This window comes from Fusarium falciforme, chromosome 8, assembly GCF_026873545.1.
Source record: "Fusarium falciforme chromosome 8, complete sequence".
NCBI classification, from domain to species: Eukaryota; Fungi; Ascomycota; class Sordariomycetes; order Hypocreales; family Nectriaceae; genus Fusarium; species Fusarium falciforme.
In genome coordinates this window covers 1502352-1520343 of record NC_070551.1, presented here as the reverse complement: position 1 = coordinate 1520343, position 17992 = coordinate 1502352, and the positions used below count along the sequence as shown (strand labels likewise).

The 17992-nt window shown below is 53.4% G+C and overlaps 8 protein-coding genes across 8 annotated transcripts; 5 read left to right on the top strand and 3 right to left on the bottom strand.

Moving 5' to 3' along the window:
• Positions 1–696: 696 nt before the first annotated feature.
• On the top strand, positions 697–2871 carry NCS54_01030800 (Abhydro-lipase domain-containing protein; the record flags this gene model as incomplete). The annotated part of the gene is made up of 1 exon (XM_053155622.1): positions 697–2871. The coding sequence occupies one exon, from the start codon at positions 697–699 to the stop codon at positions 2869–2871; it is 2175 nt and encodes a 724-aa protein (XP_053011597.1).
• Positions 2872–3635: 764 nt separating this feature from the next.
• On the top strand, positions 3636–5535 carry NCS54_01030700 (Hypothetical protein; the record flags this gene model as incomplete). The annotated part of the gene is made up of 6 exons (XM_053155621.1): positions 3636–3732; positions 3785–4257; positions 4303–4446; positions 4499–4918; positions 4980–5154; positions 5204–5535. The coding sequence occupies 6 exons, from the start codon at positions 3636–3638 to the stop codon at positions 5533–5535; spliced, it is 1641 nt and encodes a 546-aa protein (XP_053011596.1).
• Positions 5536–5658: 123 nt separating this feature from the next.
• Positions 5659–6651, bottom strand: NCS54_01030600 (Hypothetical protein; the record flags this gene model as incomplete). The annotated part of the gene is made up of 1 exon (XM_053155620.1): positions 5659–6651. The coding sequence occupies one exon, from the start codon at positions 6649–6651 to the stop codon at positions 5659–5661; it is 993 nt and encodes a 330-aa protein (XP_053011595.1).
• Positions 6652–7217: 566 nt separating this feature from the next.
• NCS54_01030500 (MMS19 nucleotide excision repair protein) lies at positions 7218–11001 on the top strand (the record flags this gene model as incomplete). The annotated part of the gene is made up of 6 exons (XM_053155619.1): positions 7218–7305; positions 7369–7494; positions 7546–7608; positions 7658–8244; positions 8296–9999; positions 10054–11001. The coding sequence occupies 6 exons, from the start codon at positions 7218–7220 to the stop codon at positions 10999–11001; spliced, it is 3516 nt and encodes a 1171-aa protein (XP_053011594.1).
• A 321-nt stretch (positions 11002–11322) lies between these two features.
• NCS54_01030400 (Signal peptidase complex subunit 2) lies at positions 11323–12124 on the bottom strand (the record flags this gene model as incomplete). Its single annotated transcript, XM_053155618.1, has 3 exons — positions 11323–11670; positions 11724–12007; positions 12082–12124. 3 exons carry the CDS (start codon positions 12122–12124, stop codon positions 11323–11325), a joined length of 675 nt encoding a protein of 224 aa, XP_053011593.1.
• Positions 12125–12518: 394 nt separating this feature from the next.
• Positions 12519–13461, top strand: NCS54_01030300 (ER membrane protein complex subunit 3; the record flags this gene model as incomplete). The annotated part of the gene is made up of 4 exons (XM_053155617.1): positions 12519–12565; positions 12624–13018; positions 13066–13227; positions 13286–13461. The coding sequence occupies 4 exons, from the start codon at positions 12519–12521 to the stop codon at positions 13459–13461; spliced, it is 780 nt and encodes a 259-aa protein (XP_053011592.1).
• A 105-nt stretch (positions 13462–13566) lies between these two features.
• NCS54_01030200 (Hypothetical protein) lies at positions 13567–14321 on the bottom strand (the record flags this gene model as incomplete). The annotated part of the gene is made up of 4 exons (XM_053155616.1): positions 13567–13786; positions 13846–13996; positions 14058–14253; positions 14310–14321. The coding sequence occupies 4 exons, from the start codon at positions 14319–14321 to the stop codon at positions 13567–13569; spliced, it is 579 nt and encodes a 192-aa protein (XP_053011591.1).
• A 764-nt stretch (positions 14322–15085) lies between these two features.
• Positions 15086–16950, top strand: NCS54_01030100 (C3H1-type domain-containing protein; the record flags this gene model as incomplete). The annotated part of the gene is made up of 2 exons (XM_053155615.1): positions 15086–16086; positions 16134–16950. The coding sequence occupies 2 exons, from the start codon at positions 15086–15088 to the stop codon at positions 16948–16950; spliced, it is 1818 nt and encodes a 605-aa protein (XP_053011590.1).
• Positions 16951–17992: the final 1042 nt, after the last annotated feature.

Here is a 17992-nt window from a genome sequence, read left to right as displayed (position 1 = left end):
ATCCCCCAGCCCCTTTTGTCAACTTCACATGCTTCGAGCAGGGATCATCCGTCCTCCACGTCGTCGCAGTCTCCGCCACAAATCCGGCTCCCTGGCAGCGAGTGACAGACTCGTCGACTGCGAGCCCACCCTCCCTCTGCGGCCCTTTCAGCGGCGCTTCCAAGCCCCCCCTTGTATTAACGCCCATGACGCAACCATATTTCGCAGCGAGTCAGATGTAAGGGCCCTTACACCGCCGCCAACTTTCTCGCCATTCTCATCTTTGAAACGCTTTGTCTTGTAAACAATCGGACGACAAAAGGGTCCCAAAAATCCACCTAGAACATCTCGGTATCCGTCCTTTATTCTTGTCATCCAATCACGGCTCTACCCCTTCTCAAAGCGGAAGTTGGCCACCGACCTACCCTATTGGTCCGGTTTTATCATCTTAACGTTCACCATCCCACCTTTTCCCCTCGAACATTAATCTTTTCTTGCTTCTCAAGTTTTCGAACAACTTTATTTCTTCTTTTCATTTTTGTTCCTGCCAGACATGCGGATATATCTGGCTGGTTAGTCCTTCTCTCCACCCTATCTCGACCACTGTTAGTCCCTCATCATTAGGACGGCTATACGCGACCCTTCGTATATCCGACTGAACTCTGGACCTTACCACGCCATTGTATACTCTTTCCAAACCCAAAGACTTAAAAAAAAATGACCCTGGAACATGATGGCACAACAAGTGCCGCTCTAGAGCAGACCCCTCACGTTATCGGCAAGAAGCTGGCTGAAACCGCCGTCCAGTTCAGTCAACAAGCCGAAAAGCTCTCTCATCAACACCCGACTGGGCAGGATCCTTCTGTAGCCGTCGAGGCTCAGTTTGTGACTCCTCAGGACCCTGTCATTGTGACTTCAGATGGCCAACGACTTCCTGGTGTACCATTGCAAGAGGCGCACAAACTCAATGTCCTCCGTGAAGAGCTCCAAGGAGAACCCAAGAGCGTCGAGATCAAGGAGGGCGATGAGGTAAAGGTGAAGATCTCCAATGTTGAAAGTACAGACACGCGACACCGAAAAGCTGTCCAGCTGCCAGAGCAACAGAATGGCGCATCAATGCAGAAGTCGACGACCAATGACACCTTGCGAAAGGCCATGCCTCCGTCGCATACGAATCCTCTCTTTCCCCCATTGCCTCTTTACGGGCCGCCTTCCATGCTTCGAAATATTCAATGTCTATTCTTCCGGGTATCGGCCTTCTTCCTCAGCTTGGCATTTCTTGGCGTCATTGTTCTGGGTGCTCTATTTACAAGCATACCCTCGCTCTGGAGGAAGATCTTTTACCGGCTAACGTTCCGCAACCCTGACGCACGTCGGCCATTTTACGAAGAGGAGAAGCGCAGAGCCCGCGTAAGGCATGAAAAAGAGAAGGCTTGGGTGCAAAAGAAGTCAACAAATGGGCTCACCTTGGACCGTGTAGAAACCGCCGAGGCCTTCCCACCAACCGAAGGTGGCCCCGACCCCATCGTGTGTGATGTGGCATACTATGCGCGGAGAGTTGGGCTCGATGTTGAAACTTTTGAGGTTCAGACCGAAGACGGGTTCTTGATCGACCTATGGCACGTTTACGACCCGAAGGAGTACACCGAGCTGGATGGCAGTACTCGATCTCACCAAGGACCGGAAGCCTTCCAGGGCCCCAGACGGAAGTTCAAGGATCCGAATCAGAAGCCCAAGTTTCCTGTGCTGCTCATGCATGGCTTGTTGCAGAGCTCAGGGGCGTACTGCTGCAATGACGACGAGTCTCTTGCTTTCTGGCTTTGCAAGTCTGGCTACGATGTCTGGTTGGGAAACAATCGATGCGGTTTCAAACCCAAGCATACACTGCTTGAGTATAGCGACCCGCGGATGTGGTGTTGGAACATTCGGCAGATGGGCGTGTTTGATCTCCCTGCGTTGACGTCGCGAATCATCACTGAGACAGGTTTTGAGAAGATCGGCCTCATCTGCCACTCTCAGGGGACGACACAAACGTTTGTTGCCTTGGCAAAGGAACAACGACCTGACCTAGGAGAGAAGCTGACAGTCTTTTGCGCCCTTGCTCCCGCAGCGTATGCTGGACCCCTGATCGGCAAGATGTACTTCAAGTTCATGCGAATAATCTCGCCCGGCCTGTTTCGACTCATGTTTGGGATTCACGCTTTTATCCCTTTTATGATGCAGATGCATCAACTTTTGGACCCACGCGTATATGGATGGCTCGGCTACAAGGTCTTTTCCTTCCTCTTCGACTGGACAGATTCCCGCTGGGACCGTGGCCTTCGAAATAGAATGTTCCAGTTCGCGCCCGTATACGTCAGCGCCGAGTCGATGCGATGGTGGCTTGGACGGGAGTGCTTTGCCAAGCACAAGTGTATCTTGGCTACTAAGGATGCCTTGAAAGCTGAGGAGCACATGGATGGAGCAGTCGACGGAAGGCCCGTGACACCGAGAACAAAGTCAACAATCGAGGCGCATCGGAAACATCCCAAGGGCTCGACAGCATGGTACAATGAACAAGCACCGCCGATGGCCTTCTGGGTCTGTGGAAACGATAATCTTGTCGATGGCGAGAAACTCCTCCGACGTTTTGAGAAGGGCCGTGAGCCCTTCGTTGATGTGGTTCACAGCAAGACAATCCCTGAGTATGAGCATCTTGACGTGATCTGGGCTATGGACGCAGTGGACCAGGTGTTCAAAGAGGTTCGAGAGGTGCTTTGGAAGACGTGCGATGCCCGCGATATTTGCCGTGTCCCAGAGGGATGCGAGCACGTCGAGCCACGAAAGCCAAAGGTGACTGTTGCCGAGGATGTGGTTGATGAGACCCAATCGAGTAGCAGTGGCGAGAACTAGATGAGATACGAGGATGAACGATACATGCAAACGCATTTACACGAGAAACGCTGAATGATGGAAAAGAAGGAGAGAGACGTTGTCATTTACTGATAGCTCCGACTGACTTTTTGTTAACATCACTGCCTTGGCCTCGAGTTTGGAGTTTGAGCGACGGTGTTGCTACAGGAGTTAGAGGAGGATATAAGATATTAATGTACCTAGACTATTGCTATTCATATAGATTCATCAATTCATCAGATACTATGCCAAAGGTCTCTCAAGCTTGGCTGGTGACACAATAAGCCATGGCGTTTCCCATATCCACGGACTCGGGCCACGAAATGGTCGAGCACAAAAACGGCAACGGCCTTTGAGTCGATCTCTCCAAACCGTCCCAAAGTCAAATTCCGCATCAGCCAAGACCTCTCCCCCGCGCAAGCTCGGTTCCCCGCGTACAGCACCAGCACACCACCCCGGTCTAGATCCTCCGGAGAGGGACAAGACCTCGCATAAAGAAAAGCCACATTGGGAAGCAGGGGGCCTAGTTGGCTGGTTGGCGGTTAGATGGAAGCTGATGGGATCGTCATGTGGTCTTGGGAGGCGTAAACTCTGGGGTTGGTGGTGCGACTTGGGCTTGGAGGATGTGACATAAGATGTGAAGGAGCTGCTGAATGTATCCTTTCTTGTGACGGTTCCTGGTTCCTTGATCCTGCATCTTGAGCTATCTTTTTCTTTGAGGAAAGAAATCAACTTGTTCATCTGTCGATCCCGGATCACCCACAATGCCGTACTCGTCACCATTCGCAGACGTCGATATCCCTCTTGTCGACGTCTGGAACCTATATATGGAACGTCCTCGCGAATTCCCTGATAATCAGCGTTTGTAGTCCGTCCAATTTGATTGAAAGAGTAAGGCTGACATCTTGCACAGCGATCCTCATTGACGGCGACACAAACCGCTCCTACACCTTCGCCCAGATCCGCGATCTCTCTGCCGCCTTTGGCCGGGGCCTCCGACATACCTTTGACTGGCAAAAAGGCGACGTCCTAGCTTTCTTCGCCCCGAATCATATAGACACAGCTGTCGTAAACCTCGGCGTCCTCTGGGCTGGTGGCGTCGCAAGCCCTGCGAACCCGACTTACACGGCCGAAGAGCTCGCAAGCCAGCTCGTCGACGCGCGGGCCCAGGCGCTCGTGACGCACAAGGCGTTTCTTCAGACCGCATGCAAGGCAGCTGAGCTAGCGAGCCTCAAGCCTGAGAGGATCATACTTCTTGGCGATGGGAAGGACGATGCTGGGAGGTTTAGGCATTGGACCGAGGTGACGGACAAAGGTGCCTGGTTCAAACCCAAGAAACCGACGATTGATCCGCAAAAGGACCTTGCATATCTATCCTACAGCTCGGTAAGTGAGGATTTCGTAAACAGAGAGAAAAGACTAATGATTTAGGGAACAATGGGACTCCCAAAAGGCGTCATGTTGACGCACTACAACATGGTTGCCAACGCCTGTCAGTTTGACAAGTTTGACCTGAGGCTTCTGAACTGGGAGTTGGATGCTCAATTGGGAGTGCTGCCATTCTTCCATATATACGTGAGTCGTGCCCTACGGGGAGGAATGGAGAATAACACTAACCTCACTCCAGGGTCTCGGCGTCGTTCTCAATGTCAGCCTACTCTCAGGCGCAAAGTGCGTTGTCATGGCAAAGTTCGATCTTGCGCAGGCCTGCCAACTCATCCAAGACCATCGCCTGACTTTTGTCTACGTTCCGCCACCGATTATTCTGGCTTTGGGAAAGCATCCCTTGGTATCGCAGTACGATCTCTCGTCTCTGCGTTTCGTCAACTCAGCTGCCGCGCCCCTGAGCCGAGATCTGGTGGATGCAGTATGGGATCGTCTGGGAGTCATGGTAAAGCAGGGCTATGGATTGACAGAGACGAGTCCTGCAGTTTCGGTACAGATGTTTGATGAGTGGAGGCGGTATCTTGGGTCTGTTGGGAGACTGGTTCCAAATATGCAAGCCAAGATTGTTGATCCTGAAGGAAAGGAACTGCCGCCCAACGAGGTATGTGTTGCTCAGCTGCATTCTTGTTCCTATACATGGAAAGCTGTTAACATGGTTGTAGTCCGGTGAGCTGCTCCTGAAAGGCCCAAACGTCTTCCAAGGCTACTGGAGTAGACCTGAACTCAACAAGGAGACGTTCACCGAGGATGGCTGGTTCAAGACTGGCGATGTCGTGTACATTGACACCAGCGGGAACCTGTTTATAACAGACCGTATTAAGGAGCTCATTAAGTACAGTACGTACAATGAAACTCGCGTGCACCATTCTTACTGACAGCTTGACAGAGGGTTTCCAAGTCGCACCAGCCGAGCTGGAAGCCAAGCTCATCGGCCGGAAGGATATCGCAGACGTTTGCGTTATTGGAGTCTGGAACGAAGACGAGCAGACTGAAGCTCCTCGTGCATATGTCGTGCCCAGCGCTGGCGTGGATGGGAGCGAGGAACTGGCCGCAGATATCATCGAGTGGTTGGGGAGCCGAGTCGGCCCCTCTAAGCGGTTGCGCGGAGGCGTGCGATTCGTCAAAGAGATTCCCAAGTCACCATCCGGCAAGATTCTAAGGCGCATATTGCGGGATCAGATGAACAAGGAAGAAGGGGGGCCAAAGGCCAAGCTGTAGGGTGGGAGTATCGTTACTTGTTTTGTACAATATGCTTTGTATCTTACACGAGGTATGGCTCTGTTATTCCACCTCTATACAATCAAATATGTCAATCATGTCATCCTGTTTCACATCTTTTGATTAACCCATTCGCTCAGCTTCCTCCATCAGCTTCTCGACGCTGAACCTCGAGTCGCCAGCCGCAAACCAGTCCAGAAGCTTCTTTCGCTCCTGAGCCCTCTCCTTGCGCTCACCGTCCAGCTCAACACCCTCACCTTCCCAGCCGCCGTAGAATCGCTGCAGGCACATGACCAACCACCTGGCGTTCTCGGGCTTGATACCCCGATCCTCGACGACCTGGCCCTGCATCAGGACCAGGCCTCGCTCATCGGCGAGGTCCAGGTGGTGCGTGATGGTTGTGTGTGGTTGCGCAAACTCGCCCCGGGTCTTGTATTCGGCGAGCTGAGTGAAAAGGACGGTGCTTGTCTTAGACGCAGCGTCAAACGTCCACTGGAGGAAGTGAATCTCGGCGCCCTGTGTCGGGTGTGGCACGGGGAGAACGAATTGGGGCGCATTTTGCGCAGCCTCCTCCATGATCTTGTATGTCGAGGACGGGATCACTGCACATATGGCGTTCTCGTTGGAGGCGTGTCGCAGGCGCCAAATGGCAGTGAGCTCCTTGTCGGGAAGCTCTCGCGCCTTGGGGAGGTCGATGATGTCATTGAGGGTCTTGACGGCGGGCTTGTCAGCCCCCGTAGGAGGCGCCCTCGGAGCCTCGCGCTCTTCTGTAGGCTCGATCTGACCTGGCGGGAGGTCCTTGTTCGGCTGGATGGTCGGGGTGTCGGGAGCTTGGGGTATGGTTCCGGGAGGATGCTCGACGGCATCCCTGCGGCGCTCGGCGTCGATCTTTTCGGCGTAGGCAGCTTTGAGCTGGTCAATGCTCTCGTGACCCTCCTGCTGGGCCTTTTGGTTGAGTTTCTCGCGGTACTTTTCGAGGACGGCCTGCGGTGGCTGTGTGGTTGCGAGGAAGCGGATGTCGTGAACTTGAGCCCATCGACGTTGGTTGACGGCTTGTGTCGCGCGTAGGGGAGCGGCTACGAGCCGGCGAAGAGCGGGAATTCGTAGTGAAGCCATGGCGAAGCGTTGATATTATCGTCCTTGGACGTAACAACTCCAATTGGGTATCGTAGTCTGATGTCGTCGCAAGGTAAAGAGGAAGAACTTATGGAGTCGTGACAGAAAGATTTGATAGGACAGGGTTAAACCACTGAATTCCGGGGGCTTCGAGCTCTGTCGTCACTAAAACCGGCAATAGTGGGGGCGGGCGTTTATCGATTCTCTCAGCTTGAGGAGCGTCCGGCTTCGGAGTTTGGAGGATGACAAAGTCGCCTCTAACAATTGGACCAAATTGATAGTCCATCTTTAATCTCATTGAATCGGAACTAGACGCCTTCAGTTTCCTCAAGATCTTTTTATCAATCCTCTCACCCGCCGTATTCTCCTTCATTAGCAATCTGAAAGCGTCCTGTACCCCGCCATCAAAATTCACCGCCTTTGGTGGGCATCAACTTTCTGCCGCTCTCTACCGCAACCCGAGCACCGAGGACTCGAGTCTCCCAAGTCCAAGCGATAGGTCCTGAACTTGCATCGTCGCATCTGCATACGCTAGAGTACGACTGAAAGTCTCATCCCTGCTCGCCATGGCGGATTTCAGGCAGTGGGCCCTCGAGTTTGTCCTGGCCGATGATGAGGGGCGACAGACGGCCATCGCTCAGAAGGCTGCCAAGGGTACTTATTCTCCGGACATGTTTATTGTTTTCACGAGGGATCTTTTCTGACTGTATGCTGTAGAGATTCAAACTGCACCTGCCAACACAAACCCAGTAGCGCGATGGGTTGAAGCTGTGCAACCATGGATGCCAGGGAGTGGTCATGAAGCCGAGGATGAGACACCAGATTGGACTGCCAGAGCGAAGGGTAGGTTAGGAACGCTACTGGTTGTCATTTTTGCTAATTCTAAGACTTTAGCTCTGGAATTTCTCTCTCGAACTTTGGACTTTCTGAGCAAGGACATCTTGAAGCCAAGTCAAGGTATGTACCATGCGTCTTATATACCCACGTCCTGGCTGACAACTCGTAGTAAAATTGCTGGTTAGCTTCTTTGGTGCCATGTTCGAGGTTGATCACAAAGCTGGCATTATGCCCTCTGCCACTGCTCTGACCCGAATAGCGGCCATGAAATCGTTCCAGCGCCATAGCGGAAACGAGATTATCCAGAAGATCTCTGCCCTGCGAGACGACTTTCCTCGTCAGGTATCCAAAACTCGGCTTGCCATCTACGAGCTCATTCGACTACTTATGACTACCCCCGAAGTTGCTGGCGACCTGCAGCATCGATATGGCTCATCTGCTGGTTTCATGATTGACCTCCTGCAGCTCTGCCGGAGTGAGAGGGATCCTGAATGTTTGATGGTCTGGTTCGACATTCTGCGAATATTCTTGTCTGAATATTCGCCCTCAAAGGAGGTTCTGGAGGAGGTCTATGGTGCTTTCAAGCCGTACTTCCCGATCTCTCTTCCTCGGGCATCGCAGGTTGCCATTACCCCTGAAGATTTGAAGCTGCAGCTACGGAAGTGCTTCTCGTCTACTCACTTGCTAGCTGACCACGTGTTTCCATTCCTTCTTGGAAAGTTGGACCAGGGTGATGCTGTGACTGTTAATGTCAAGGTGAGAACTACAATAGCCTTTTGGAGAGTTGCCCTCACTAACCGCCAATAGGTTGATATCCTCAAAACCATTCGCGCCTGCTTGGACGAGTACACCCACCCTGAACAGTCTGTCGCCCCTTACTGCGGCAGACTTTGGGGGAGCCTCAAGTACGAGGTCCGAAATGGAGAGATTGAAGACACCATCTGGGGTACCTTGGAGGTCCTCAAGTCCCTCACAAACAGACTCAAGGGCGATGACCTCCGTGACTATACCCTTTCAGTCACAAGGGATTGTGTCGCTGATCTGGCTACCACCATGTACGCATCATCTGCCGGCAGACTCTTGGTCAGTGTCTTGAGCGCCAAGCCCAGTGCTTTTGTCTTGATGGCCGCTCCAGTCATGACACACATCAAGGAGAACCTGCGCCATCCAAAAGCTCCTGTGCACAGCCAGGATCTTCTCAAGGTTCTCCACGTTGTCTTGGAAACTCGACTTCTGCTTGTCGACTCAGACATGACTGCAGAGGAACGAGAAGATTTTGCCGCTATTGATGCCTTCTTCAAGTCGCTTTACGACGAGGTTTTCAAGAAGGCAGTTGATCTTGGTTCGAAATTGGACGCCTCTTACGACGATATCAAGATTGCGTCTCAGGCCGTTCAGGGGGCTGGAGCTTTGCTGTGCCAAAGGCCAGCCAAGTCCCTTGTTGTGGCGGAGGATGCTGCTAACAATGACTCTGAGCGACTTCTTCCCGAGGGAACGTGTTCAGAAATCTGCGAGTCACTCTTTGCTATCCTGACGAAATCCGGCCCAGGACATCCCCGGTCAGCTGGTGGTGACGAGCTTATTAATGATACCACCAAGGCCTTGCAACGTGCAATCCGTCTGTATCCCAAGGGCTTCAACCCTCTGGTTGACCAGGCCATGGCCATTATTCGACCCAGTTGGCGAAGTGGAGGAGCAGAGGAAGCATCCGAGACTATCACAGCCCTCGGAGCTCACATTGCCTTTGTGGGATCCTCAGAGTTACCATCAACCCCCAGGAACGGATTCGACCACTTCATATACTCCATTCGATCGTTCCTTTCGGAACTTTTCAACGCTCTCGAGGCGAAGGTCGACCCTCAGATCTGGTGCGCTCTGGCGGCGACAGTTCAATCTATAATCCGACACTTCAATGATGCTTGCCTGGCACAAAACCCACGGAACGACCTCGACCTTGAGAATGAACCCTTACAAAGGGTTAGTGCCGTTTATCCCGAGCTGGATCAGCTCGGTGGAGAGAAGCAAGTCGAAACTTCTGTGGGTTACCACTCTCAGGTTCCGCAATCATCGTCTGTTGATGAGATCAGACGCGAGTTCCTACTTGTCAGTCTCTTCATTGCTCGACAACTTTACCGCAGGGCCACTAAGGTTGCCGACTCGCATCCTCAGACTGGCAAATCGGCGCTTACACTGAGCGACGACTTTACTGGCGTGGACCCGTCCGCTGGACACCAGTACCTCCATTTGATCTCTACCTTGACGGGCTTTGTGGTTCACGAGTTCAGCGAGCCTCAGCAGACTGCACTGAAAGCTGAGACATTCGCCATCAGCCTCTTCCGTGATGATTCTATAACCGTCCCTCAAAAGACATCAGAGGAACAATTGTCCGGTGGTGTTGAGCCAGGCTTTTTGGAAAACGGGTCATCATGGGCTTGGTTAGCATCAGAAGCTCCCAATGTCCTGTCTCTTGGTATACTGCAAGCGCTACAGCCGTCTGCAGTAGCGAGACTTGTATGTCTCTCCTGTTCAAGTATTATATCATGGCTTTGCTAACTTGGATTATAGTTTGAGACAGGAGTCGGACAAGAGCTGATCCTCAGCGGGTTCGTGGCAAACTCCAGCCCAAGCAGACCGGTTACGCTATCCATTCTCACCATCCTGGCCAACAAGTACAAGATCGAGACTTTGCCGAGCCTTGTAGCTGCGCTTGAACAACTCACATCGGGCTTGCTTCTAGTTTCTTCGTCTGAGGACGATGCATCCCGCTTGGAGAAGATCACTTCAGTATATGCCCTTGCCGCAGGAATGGTGCGGCGATATAGCGGCAAGGAAGCAAAACCACTTCTCCAACTGATCAAAGACTCGCCAAAGGATGCCAAACTCGGTTCTGAACTTGCAAGGCGGCTCGAAGTCATTGTGGTTCCCCAGCAGCCATTGGCCAAGGAGAACTATGCTATTGTCAAGCCTCTATGGGTGCAGAAGGTGTACTTCGAACTGGTCAGCCCCATGCTGCAGGCCGCTACCGGACAAGACGCCGAGGTGCAAGACCAGCAGGTCAAGTCAAACTTCAGCACTGGAGTTCTCCTCATTGTAAAGCATATGAACTTCCCGATCTACGAGGCGGACGCGGATAAAATTCTCCGTATATCTATTGCCGTTGCGCAGAACAGCGAAATTGGCCCTGAGACCAAGGCTGCTCTTGATGTACTCAAGAACACACTTATTGAGGCCCCTGAGAAGGGCAAGGGGCACCTCCGAAGCATCATCAAGATCTGCACAAGAGTCTTCTCGCATAAGTCCTCCGCCGCGAGTGTTGATCCCGAGACGGAGGGCGCTTGCGGTAAGCTTGCTCTGGAGATTGTTGGAGGTCTGCCACGCATGTACGAGTCTCAGCATCTGTTGCCGCACGCACCTCAGGTGCAGCGAGAACTGACAATGGTCTGTGGGCATCGTGTGCGAGAAGTGAGAAAGACGGCGCGGCTGGCGAGAGCGGCATGGGCGGATCTCAAGTGAGCGAACTCGGCGTTTTCAAGCATTGGGCTTCTGGATGGATGGGAGCCCGGATATAGAGGCTATATACGGCGTTGACATTCAATCTTGCGTATTGGCTGTCGCAAGATGGCTAGATGAATGCCCATGACGTTGAAATCCTTGAACATGAACAAGGTGCTGCAGTGACTCTGATAATATCACCTAGGATACAACGAGCTTGTCCTTGAGTTTTCACTTCCTCTCTTCAACATGGTATCAAGACACGATCCTCTCTGAACGCCGGATTAAAAACGAACAGTCAATCCCAAATTCTTGCACATTTTTATATCCCCAACTCTCTTCCTACGCCTTGCGTCGCTGCTTGCCTCCCTTCTTTCCGGCGTCGGCTGCCGTCGAGCTACCCTCGGTAGCACCCGCGTTGGCGGCAAGAACGGCATCGAGAACATCGGAGCTAGCATCGAGTAGATCTTGAGAGACAGTGACGCGCTTGGGATCACGCTTTCCGATCAGGGGAACCGAGGTGGCGAGCAGCTCCTGGAAGGGGATTGCGACGAACTGGCCTGTCTCCTCGAACCAGCCAGTGAAGGGCTTGGAGATCTTGAGAACCGAAGACTTGGAGTTGTTGTCGGTGACGGTGATGGTGAGGTTGTAAATGGGGACGTTCTTCTTGGTCGAGCTGCTGATCGAGATCTAGGGGAGGACTTATTAGAAGAGGTATGAGAATGACAAGGGGATTGCCGTACCTTCTCGCCAGACGGCGATGTGCCCTCATAAATGACACCCTTCTCACGGAAGGTGATCCATAGTGTCAAGGCAGCGTTGACCAGAGTGTAGACTGCGACGGCAGCAGCTGTAAAGTGCTTGGTGTTCTCGAAACCAAGCTTGTAGTCCCAAAGGAAACAAGCGGCGGCGATGCCAAAGGCGCTGTAGCCGAGGGCGAGGCGAACATCGGTGAGGGTATGCGACTGTCGGAACTTGAGAGAGTTGAGGTAGTTGGGAATGGCGTCGTCAGATGTGTTCTTGAGGTCTGTCGTTCGCGAGGGCCACCGTGTCAGAAGAGCTGGTCGTGAAAGGAACTTGGGATAACTGGGGCGCGCTTACCTGCAAGGTTGTAGACCGAAATCTTTTCCGCTGCGTTGGCCATGATGGGCTAGAGGCCAGAAACGGCACGTATGTTGGAGATTGGGGTGTTGCTGCGTGTTGCGAACGAAGAGCCGTTGAAGTTGGCTGTATGTAAGTGCAACTTCAGCTCGCCCATCCATCCATCATGGGGGTTCGGCTGCCGTGGGGCTTAAGCATGTGGGATAGCTGTCCCTTCAAAGAGAGCCTGGCCAATAAGAGGCCAGAACCAGCGCCAGATGTGGCTTACCCGCCCACCGGCATAGTCGGAGCTCCACCATTTTGTGGCGCATTAGAGACGCCATGGATCGTGGCTATTTGGCGACTTGGACCTCACAACCTCCAACAGCTCCATCGCAACACGACGTTAACCTCTCCCCCTCTGCCTCACCAATTGCGCGCTCTCGACTGTCGATATCATGGTGCAAGTTCCGGTCCAGACCCTTCATAGGGACCCCCAGTTATTGTACACACAGCTTCGAAAGCTCCCCCTCGCACGCCAATTGCTGACCTGAAGCTCCCAGCTACTGGATCCTCATCCCCATCACCATAGTCATGGTCCTGACTGGTGTCCTCCGTCACTACGCATCCGTCCTCATGGCGACCGCGCCTAAGAAGCAGGACAACAAGGCCATGCGTGAACAGCGGTCCCTCGCCCGCGGCGTCGCACTGCGCTCCAACCACCACGCCCTCTCCCAGAAGGCCTTTGAGGCTCGCCGCGATGTTCTGGCCGCTGGCTTCGAGTCTGGGGCGTACCTGAAGGAGCCCGACCGCAAGGGTCAGCCTCCTGCGAACCCCCTGACCGACCCCAGTGCCATGGATGGTATGATGGGCATGATGAAGAACAACATGGCTATGATCATTCCCAACACACTCATCATGAGCTGGATCAACGCCTTCTTCAGCGGCTACGTTATCAGTACGTCCCTCTGCCATTTGGGGAGAGAAATTGTCTAACTTTGGTAGTGAAACTGCCCTTCCCCATCACCATCAAGTTCAAGAGCATGCTGCAGGCTGGTGTGCAGACCAAGGAGATGGACCCCCGATGGATGTCCAGCATCAGCTGGTACTTCCTTTGCATCTTTGGTCTTCAGTTTGTCTACGTCTTTCTCCTTGGCAGTGACAACGGTAAGTCTCTATCCACACTCTACCCAGCCATTGAGGCTCAATAACTAACGCAATATAGCTGCCAGCCAGGTCGCTCAGCAGATGCAGGCGCAGCAGATGGCTAATCCCATGGCTGGCCCTGGTCAGGACCCTCACAAGCAGTTCAAGGCCGAGGCCGAGAACTTGGCTGTCGTCGAGCACTACTCAGTTCTGGACGATGTTGAGGAGCGTTTCTTGGCGGGTATCAAATCGTAGATTCATAGAACGAGCAATATACATACGCCGACAGACGCCGTGGCACATTTTCCTTGGCCCCTAATCTCTATCCTCGGTCCCTTCTTATATCCAATTCTATCACTACTAGTCCCACCAGAGGCACAGGCCCAATCCATCAGCAATCATGCTGCCCTTGATCCTGTATGGCGCCGTGGCCTCCGATGCTTCTTGCTGTTTTGGTCCAGCGGGCGCTTGGTCGTGCCACTCCTCGTCGATGACCTGGAACCGGACCATTTCATGCATTTCATAAAGAAGGCGTTGTTCTTCATCAACGTTCCAGACCCAGAGTTGATGGCTGTGGCTACTGTAGGGAATTGTCAGTGCCTGTCGGTCAATGGCCCATTCAGCAACGGAAACACGCACAATTCGGCCCCGGGGGGCAGATACTCATACGACACAAAGATGTCGGCAAAGAAATCCGTTTGCAGGTGGATGCCTTCAGGCGTAGAGGTTGATATTCTGGCCATCATGACCTCACCCTTGAAGGGACGAAACACCACCATACGGAACTCAACTAGAGATTGCGCTTGATCAGCCTCCATGGTCACCAGAGTTCAAAGGTCAACATGACAAACCATTGACATTGACCAGGCCGGTGCCATGGCCGATGAGACCCTCTGAAGCCCATTGCAGGTCATACAAGCATATGCAGAGGCCGATTTTCTGAATGACCTTGTTGGAGTATTTTGCGTTGATATTGTCCTCAATGGCTTCCTTGCTCCGCTTGGAGAAGTCTGCCGGCGCAATCTGCACCAAGTCGGCGATTTTGGTCTGAGAGTGTCAGTCACGGTTTCACCTGGATGGCGTTTGGTGGGGGTGCAACCTACCAGGATGAACATGCTGATAGCACGTGAGACTCACTCCAGAGTCACTGTATGTATCGGGACTGTCTGATATCTTGCTCTAAAGCATCGAAATATTTGTCAAGTGTCATAAGAAAGAGGTTATTCGTCCCATGGGTGTCTCAGCGACCCAAACACTTTGAGTGGTTGACTGCACCAAAGAAACGGCCTTGGTCGCGGCAGAAAAAGAATGCCGCTGGCGCTAACCCTCTTGGAGCTAGTTCCTTTGCTGTCACCATCTCACCGCCTGCCAGAAAAGGGCCGACCCACCAGCTGCGATTGCGGTGTGCAGATAATTTCCAACAGCTTGTCGCAGTGGGCTTTTGGGGAAGGAGGGAGCTTTCACACTGCTCCGTCTCGGCCGTCATCGTGCCTTCCTTCTTTCTAGAGACGACGGGAATCAAACAAGCAGCCGCGACCCTTGTCAGCTGCTGCCTTTTCTGAATTTCGGCGTTTGAACCGTATTTCTTCTTTCCCCCTTTCTTCTCGGCGCTTACTTTGATCTCTCTTCCTTCTTCAACTCTACTGTGCGTAACCTTTTCGTTCTGCAGCCTCCGCGAACCCTTTTCCCACTCGACACGTCGACCACGAAATCTCCCATCGAGAAGCTATAAACACGCCCGAATCTTCCATCCCAACGAAGCGACGAACCATCGTGTGTCCTCGCTTGAACCATTATCGGCGAGGTCGAATACTACCAGCGCAGACCTTCCCTACGCCCGCTAGATCCGAGATCCCTTCATCCAGCAACAATTTCCATCATGTCAGGCTACGGTTACGGCCCTCCTCCCCCACCGCCATCGGCTTCTGCTCCCCCAAGTTATGGACCCCCAGCACCATCCTACCCCCAGCATGGCCAGGGCCGAGGCGGCTCGCATCATGGCAGAGGAGGACGCGGCGGCCACTACAATGGAGGTCGCGGTGATTACCACGGATCACCCCAAGGTCACTATGAGTACAGTGGTCAACCCTACCCTCCCCATCACAATGCTCCTCCATATGGAGGCTCCCACCCGCCGGCCGGAAGCTATCCACCGCCGCAGCCCCAATGGGGCCCTGAACATGGCCATCCTCCACCTCACGGGCATTCGCCCGCTCCCATGTCTTCCAACAACTACCACCCTAACTACGCTCCCCAGCCCTACCCTCCTTCTCAGTACCCGCAGCAGCCTCCGTATGGCGGTCCCCAGCCATATCCTTATCAAGGCCCTCCTCCCCCTCCTAACCAATCCCAGTGGGGTGGTCAAGGACAACCGCCTCAGAACCACTACGGCAATGGCAGGCCACGAGGTGGCTATAGTGACCGTGGCGGACCGAAGCCTCCAATGAACGGCCCCATTCGCCCTGGGTATGAGCATGAAGGAATGGCACCACCTGTTAACGGTTATGGCCAGCCATATCCTCACGATCCTCGGGCACCCCCCTACCCCCCAGCGCAATACCCTTACCCTGGCCCTCCTCCACCTCCTGGACCACCTCACCAGGATGGCTACTATGGCCACAATCGCCGCGGCCGAGGTGGCTTTAGAGATGGGAACTCTCGAGGACGTGGAGGCTACCACGGAAACGACAAGTCCCGCCATCACAACAAGTCTGGCCACAATGACTCCAACCACAACAAGCCTGAACCTCCTACCTTGGGTAAGAAGAAGAAGCGGAAGATGAACACGTTGGGTTTGACTCCTGGAATGGACTCGGAGTCTGAGGACGACGAGGGAGAAGAGAAGATCTTGACTGAATTGATCGGGCAAGAGACCATCCAGTAAGTAGTCGAACCATTTCCCGCTGGCCCCTCCTAACTCTTTGCAGGATCCAAGATGTCGCGGCGTTCTTGGCGGAACGAAAGAAGCATTTCCCTACAAAGGCCCGTGTTGAGGCTAAGAAGGCTGCCGAGCTGGCACAAAACGGCGAAGACAAGGCTTCCTCGCTGGAGAAACAGGCCGACAAGCTCCGGCGACAGCTTCGCAAGGTTGAGTCGTCGATCAAGCGAAAGCGTGAACAAGGGGATGAGGGTGATGAGATGAGAGATCCGTCCGAAGAGTCTTCAGATGACGAGCCAGAAGTCATGTCTACTCGTTCCCACGTCGCTCCTCCACCTCCTCCTCCCGCAAAGAAAGCCGACGTTTCCAAACACTGCAAATATTATTCCACTGGTGGAACATGCGGCAAGAAGGGCAAGTGCCGCTTCGTACATGATCCCGAGGTCCGAGAGGCCGCCATGAAGGAACGCGAGGCCAACAATGGACGTCTGACTATTCAGCAACGCTTGATTCTCAACGACAAGGAGCAGGAAGACCTCACGGTCCTTCAGTCCATCGATTACCTCCGGAAGAAGGGAGCGATAGAAGCGGTCGAGCCATCCGAGGTCAAGGACGAAGGCACCAAGAAGGTCAAGGCCGAGCTTCCCGCGCAACCTCCTCCATCTAGTTTGCTCCCCGATGCCCCGGCTTCCCTCCCTCCCCCTCCAGTCAAGCGGGAGCCTGCTTTGCCTCGTCGCAACCCACCACCTTCCATTGTTCCCGGCGACAATAACAGCAGCCAAGGAATCAAGCACTACCAAGGCTGGCTGCTGAGGCCTTATGGAAGCACCAACGGCAAGTCATCCAAGAGCGATGATCTGCCGTGAGAGTCAAGGCCTACCATGATCACCTGTCAACCCGGGCTTAGGACCATGTGGATGGCCTGCCAGGAGTCGTTTTCAAGTTCCGAAAATGGATAGTTTACCACGGATGGACGTTCCCTATCCTGCCCTTTTTGTTTGAATAGTGTACGAGTACGATGGTCGGTTACTGGCTTGAGCTTGACGTGCGGGTTACTGCCTATAGTGGGCTCCGTGTCGAGGATCAAGTACCTGAAGTCGGTTGAATCCGGGCGGCTGGAGCTTCAGTTTGGAGCCTTCCGGTGATCGACCCCCTTTGGTTTTCTTATCTGGGCCAATTTTGACGTTTGGGTTTTCTAGGCACAGGCGTTGAGCTAATCTCTGGTCACTAATGGCGTCTAGTTCCTAGACATGTTTGGAATGGGAAAACTACCTATGTTTGTGCTTTCACTGTGTCCTCCTGCTTATGAACGTGTGTGGATGAGATGCTTCCGGTGGGTAGTTGCAAAGTGGCGACTCGCACTGATGCGTGAAGACTTTACCAAGCGGAAACAACATGTCATACGCGAGTGCGTTACAAACTTGATACCATTATTGCTAAACAAAGAACTACATGAGGTGATAGACGGCCACTTTGCGGCTGTTGGTGGTGTTGAGAAGAGGCTCGGACACTTGTGACAAGAGAGGGGAGGGAGGCTTGGTCGGGAGCTCAGACAGAAGCTGTAGCAGCTCAGCCCGTAGGGATTTACAATTACGTCTAGACAAGATGCCATTCTGAAGCGTCATCCGGTGTACGTGCCCGTACCTATCTACAGCCCCATCCTCGCCAGTGTTCCCTTTGAAAAGCCACCCGTGATCCCCGATCTGGGTTCCCTTCCCCATCCGAGCCCCCCACCCCGTCTTGACCAAAACCATGCAACCGCCCCCTTTAAGACTGTGTGCGACGAAAAAAATCAAAAAGGAGAAAAAGGGGAGGAAAGATGACAACTCCATCGCTAATGTGGTCCCTACTGCGTGTGGAATAGACGCAGAAAGGGAGAAAAAGCAGCAAGAAAAAGCCGTTGTAATA